The sequence below is a fragment of the Stigmatopora argus genome, chromosome 20, assembly GCF_051989625.1.
Source record: "Stigmatopora argus isolate UIUO_Sarg chromosome 20, RoL_Sarg_1.0, whole genome shotgun sequence".
NCBI classification, from domain to species: Eukaryota; Metazoa; Chordata; class Actinopteri; order Syngnathiformes; family Syngnathidae; genus Stigmatopora; species Stigmatopora argus.
In genome coordinates this window covers 7,385,187-7,391,140 of record NC_135406.1, presented here as the reverse complement: position 1 = coordinate 7,391,140, position 5,954 = coordinate 7,385,187, and the positions used below count along the sequence as shown (strand labels likewise).

Genomic DNA, 5,954 nt, shown 5'->3' with positions numbered 1-5,954 from the left:
TCGCCGCCGCCGTCGTACTCTGAGTGGGCTGACTATCCACGGACATCCCGGTGGTCTCAAGATTTCCTCGGGAATATTGTAGGTCCGTTGGTAATCTGTTGTGATGTATATATCGCATCTGCTCCCGAAAGTAATTAAATCCTGGAGACTTTAGAAAAAGTTTGCCTCGCAGATGTTAGTAAATAACGATAAGATTGAGAAAACAAAACACCAAACAGGAGAGCATAGAGCCGCTGCACCCGTGCGCGCCACCATCTTGATATTTTTGTTGGATCCGGGGGAGCCGTTTGGGGCCGAGGATTCTTTTGCAGCCCTTCAATGGCAGCGGAGGACAAAAGTCGCATGTCGTTGTCTAACGGTGATGTAGTGTTGAAACCGAGGTTATGTCCTAAAAGTTACTTCTTCAATGATTTGTCATAATGTTCGTTGAACTTGTCAACATTCCCACTGTGATTGATTGTTTTGTGACGAAATGAATGTATGGCGCCCTCTTCCGTTTGGTTTTATTTCTGTGAACAAGAAATTCAGTCATTTTATAAATGGAAAATGGTTGATCATTTATCTTTGTGTCTTTGCAGGTTTCAGAAATGATCTTGGTGCTGATGGGCAGGAGTCTGTTGACCTTGAAGGGGAAGTTGAGCGCCCACAAATCAAAGAGGAGGAGCAAGAGTTCCCTCAACAACAAATGGGAGACGAGCAACTTCCGATCAAAACGGAGGAAGATCATTTCACCTGGTCACTTAGTGAGTTCATGAAGAGGGAAGATGTTCTGGGCGTGGCCAGCGGAGGGGCGGAGCCTGCAAACACCACAACATGGACCCAAATTAAAGAGGAGGAGCCAGAGTTCTCTCAACAGTGCAAAAGAGAAGAGCAACCTCCAATCCAAAACGAGGAATGTGTCAAATGGTCAACTGGTGAGCCTTTCAAGAGTGAAGATGATCTGGGCGTGGCCAGCGGAGGGGCGGAGCCTGAAAACGCCTCAGCATGGCCCCAAATTAAAGAGGAGGAGCCAGAGTTCTCTCAACAGTGCAAAAGAGAAGAGCAACCTCCAATCCAAAACGAGGAATGTGTCAAATGGTCAACTGGTGAGCCTTTCATTAATCCCCCAAATAATAATAAACCTGCTACTGAAAAAAAGATAATGCTTTTTTTAATGCCTCCCCTTTGGCGAAAGCATTTTAACTAAATTAAAATCTAAAACATAAAAGAGAATGTTTACAATGAAAATGCTCCAAAAAAGATTTGACTAATTTAAAGGAGCTACATCACCAGTGAAGAAACTTTTCTGACCAATAGTGCCATACTTTGAAAAATGTCCCTATAAACAGTTTTCAACTCATGTTGCTGTTGACGAGAGTACTACAGTAGTAAGGACTGCATTGTGACGAAATGAATGTATGGCGCCCTATTCCGTTTGGTTTCATTTCTGTTAACAATAAATTCAGTCATTTTATAATTAGAAAATGGTTAATCAATTATCTTTGTATCTTTGCAGGTTTCAGAAATGATCTTGGTTCTGATGGGCAGGAGTCTGTTGACCTTGAACGGGAAGTTGAGCTCCCCGAAATCAAAGAGGAGGAGCCAGAGTTCCCTCAACAACAAATGGGTGACAAGCAACTTCCAATCAAAAGGGAGGAAGATGATTTCACCTGGTCACTTGGTGAGTTCGTGAAGAGGGAAGATGTTCTGGGCGTGGCCAGCGGAGGGGCGGAGCCTGCAAACACCAAAACATGGCCCCTAATTAAAGAGGAGGAGCCAGAGTTCCCTCAACAGTGCAAAAGAGAAGAGCAACCTCCAATCAAAAATGAGGAATGTGTCAAATGGTCAACTGATGAGCCTTTCAAGAGTGAAGATGATCTGGGCGTGGCCAACATAGGGGCGGAGCTTCTGAGCGGCAGCTCAACAGAAGGATGGCGAGCAGAAAATTTAATTGCTCCTTTATTAGATGGCAACGACTTGCTTTTTGACGATGATGATGTTGAAGATGTTAAGAAAAATCGCAGTGGCGACAAACTCTGCAAATTCTTTCAGTGTGGGAAAACTTTTGGGAAAAAGTCTTCTTTGAAAACACATATGAGGAGCCACACTGGGGAGAAACCCTTATCATGTACAGTTTGTGGTAAAACATTTACACACAAGGGAAAATTAAAAATACACACAAGAACCCACACGGGTGACAAATCATTTTTATGCTCAGTTTGTGGTCAAACATTTACACGGAAGGAACACTTAAATCTTCACACAAGAACCCACACTGGTGAAAAACCATTTTCGTGTTCAGTTTGTGGTAAAACATTTACACGGAAGGACCACTTAAATCTTCACACAAGAACCCACACTGGTGAAAAACCATTTGCGTGCTCAGTTTGTGGTAAAAGATTTACAGAGAACAGAATCTTAAAAATACACATAAGAACCCACACTGGTGAAAAACCATTTTCATGTTCAGTTTGTGGTAAAACATTTACACGGAAGGAACACTTAAATCTTCACACAAGAACCCACACTGGTGAAAAACCATTTGCGTGCTCAGTTTGTGGTAAAAGATTTACAGAGAAGAGAAACTTAAAAAGACACACAAGAACCCACACTGGTGAAAAACCATTTGCATGCTCTGTTTGTGGTAAAAGATTTACAGAGAACGGAAGCTTAAAAATACACACAAGAACCCACACTGGTGAAAAACCATTTTCGTGTTTAGTTTGCGGTAAAGCCTTTTCTCAAAAGCAAGAATTACAAAAACACACAAGAATCCACACAGGTGAAAAACCATTTCCGTGTTCAGTTTGTGGTCAAACATTCACACGGAAGGATCACTTAATTAGTCATGCAAGAACACACACTGGCGAAAAACCATTTTCGTGCTCAGTTTGTGGTAAAAGATTTACAGGGAAGGGAAAGTTAAAAATACACACAAGAACACACACTGGTGAAAAACCATTTGCATGCTCAATTTGTGGTAAAAGATTTACAGGGAACGGAAGCTTAAATCTTCACACAAGAACCCACACTGGCGAAAAACCATTTTCGTGCTCAGTTTGTGGTAAAAGTTTTACAGAGAACAGAAGCTTAAAAATACACACAAGAACCCACACGGGTGAAAAGCCATTTTCGTGTTGAGTTTGCGGTAAAGCCTTTCCTCAAAGGCAAGATTTACAAAAACACACAAGAACCCACACTGGTGAAAAACCATTTTCGTGTTCAGTTTGCGGTAAAGCCTTTTCTCAAAAGCAACACTTAAAAACGCACACAAGAACCCACACTGGTGAAAAACCATTCTGAGAATACATGTTGGCTAAGGATTGAAAGCCTACCATAACTCAATCTTCGTTTTATTCTCCATCTCTTGATGTTTATTGTGCCCAATCTGAATAAATCAAACCATTCTCCATTTTGGAGCATCAACCGGATGTTTCTTCGACGGACAGTTTGTCGAACAGACATTTCGTCGATGGATTCGCTCGCTCTCAAAGTTATAAACATGAGAGAGGGAGAGTTTGTCATTGCATTGACAATTAAACACTTTAGCATGTCACATATACAAACACACACCGTTTACAAGAAATTACAAATAATATACTAATAGTCTCGATGTGTCTGTTCGGCGAGCTGTCTGGCGTCGTCGCGGGCTAAAAGTATACTAAGACTTTTATTTGTTTGATAAAAATGACCAGATAAAGTATTTCAACACCTTGCTGTATTGCAAGTTCTCTCACTTAGAATTTGAGAGAATGAAGGTTCATCTGCACCTCACAGTCAACATGAATCGGACGTCTACCGCCATCAATGGCAGCCGATGGATTAAATGAGTACTGAGTGTAGTGTGGCCAAGCGGTCCAATGTGCTGGATTTAAGCTTCAGTCTCAGGAGGCATGGGTTCAAATCCCACAACTGCGAATAATTCACAGGCTGTTTATGAGATTTAGTCGTAAGGATAGACTTAAAAGACGCAAATGTGTTGTGATAAGCAGTGGCCAATGACGGCTTTGCTTGCTTTTTCAATTTCTGTATGAGGGATCATTGTAATCGCAGTATAATTGTATTTTGCATTCTGAAAATCTTGTTTACACTTTTTAACGTGTAATATCGATCCACACTATTCAAATACAGTAATACCTTAAGATACAAGCTTACAGTGGGATCGAGCTAGTATGTCAATTTACTCGTATCTCAAGTCAATTATTCCCATAGAAATGAACAAAATACAAATTACCTTATTTTCACGACTATAAGGTTCATCGCATTATAAGGCGCACCCTCAATGTTTGACACATTTTATTTTTTTTCCCATATAAAGCACACTGGATTATAAAGCGCCCTGTCTATTTTGGAGAAAATTTAAGACTTTTAAGTGCGCCTTATAGTCGTGAAAATACGGTAATCAGTTTCCATACTAAAAAAACACAAAAAATTGTTCTAATTTACTACCGAATCACAATTGAGAACATCTGGTATGCTCATATTGCAAATTTGTCTTGTATGTTGGAACACTTGTATGTCAAGGTAATACTGTATAAAAAAAGAGTGTTGTTGAAGATTTTATTTACTTCCAAATTCTATCCGAAATAGTAGAGCCTAAATTAGGAAATTACAAAGTGAATAATCAATAATGTGATCTAAATGATACATTAGTAACATTAGTAGATATATGGTGTGAAAGACAATGAATTTGCTCAAAATAAATAAGTTGTACAATGTCCTTATACTTTTGTCATATTATAAGATGAATCACGTTTTTAAACCGATTTATCGTGTCATCTTTTTGGTAGTTCCAATAAAGCTCTCTTTTTGGCGAAAAATACTTTTTGGGTCTTTTTGTTGACAAAATCAGCCTTCCAAATTCAAAGGTGACAAAAAAGAGAAGTGTTATGTGCTAAGATTTAAAAATTAAGGAAAATGAATACATTAATTTGAACAATTTGACAAATTAATAGTTTTCTTTCTACAGGGGTGAAAATACAGTAACTTCATGTCTGAAATTAGCGGTTAATTGTTTTTATCTTTTTGATGTTGAAGGGGATAATTGGTAGAAAAGTAACTACATTTTTATTTTTGCTTTACTTGGCTTATTTACATTAGAAAAGCGTAACCGGACGATTCGCCGAAAGACGTTTCGCCGAATGGATGTTTGGCCGAACGGAGGTTTCGCCGAAACTGGATCGTGTGTGTACACCAGTGGCGGGCGGTGCATTTTCTGGTAGCGCCTTCAACGTATCAATCCAACCCTCAAAAACTTTTATGGCTATAAAACCTCTACTGCAGCTACAGCTGCGACACATAAAAAAAAATCAATAAATTAATGCACAAAAATGGGGTAAAATCCACTTCCTAGCAGCATTTCATGATTAAATACAAATACTGGAGCTTTTCACACATGAAACCGGGCGAGGGGGTGATTTTTTTTCCCGTTTTTTTTCCACGACAACGCACTCGTAAACGGAACAAACAAATTTAAATTAACTTGGATTAATATATACAGACACTCAAACATACGTTTAATGTAACTTTACACAAAACTGAATTCTAATTTTGTTGTAATCTTTTGTTACCTTCGTTTTCCGGGTTGGCGGTTTGCCACGCCTCCACCCTCACGTTCGCTATCGATGGACTGTTTGCTGTTGTATTGCCTTCAAAATATTCCCAAAATGATGCACACAAATGTCCTCACAATAGGATAACGCAAGACCACTTGCCAACGAGAAATAGTCTTTAAAGAACGATCGCGGGAGCTTCTTTCCTCAGAAAGAATAACAGGAAATACAATAGTTGAGCTTACCCACGTATTGATTGTGGGTAATGAAGTTTTATTCTGAGAAAGGTTGCCATTGCCTATGGGTGTTGTGTGCACGAGTATACTTCATTACCCAGAAAGCCCTCTTTTTGCCCGCGCATGCGCGTTGTGCGTTTCCTTGTCTTAGGAGAAACTCTTCTGAATTAATCGTTCCGTGCTCGTA

At 39.6% G+C, this 5,954-nt stretch overlaps 1 protein-coding gene across 1 annotated transcript; it reads left to right on the top strand.

The window, feature by feature from the left end:
- The first annotated feature begins 318 nt into the window (after window positions 1-318).
- LOC144066150 (uncharacterized) lies at window positions 319-4,801 on the top strand. Its single transcript, XM_077589495.1, has 3 exons — window positions 319-358; window positions 579-1,085; window positions 1,496-4,801. Exons 1-3 carry the CDS (start codon window positions 319-321, stop codon window positions 3,118-3,120), a joined length of 2,172 nt encoding a protein of 723 aa, XP_077445621.1. The 3' UTR covers window positions 3,121-4,801.
- Window positions 4,802-5,954: the final 1,153 nt, after the last annotated feature.

Bases quoted from the DNA above. Each gene is read 5' to 3' on its own strand.
- LOC144066150 (XM_077589495.1), top strand. From the start codon at position 319: ATGGCAGCGGAGGACAAAAGTCGCATGTCGTTGTCTAACG. The intron at 359-578 runs GTGATGTAGTGT...GTGTCTTTGCAG, and splicing joins TCGCATGTCGTTGTCTAACG to GTTTCAGAAATGATCTTGGT. The intron at 1,086-1,495 runs GTGAGCCTTTCA...GTATCTTTGCAG, and splicing joins ATGTGTCAAATGGTCAACTG to GTTTCAGAAATGATCTTGGT.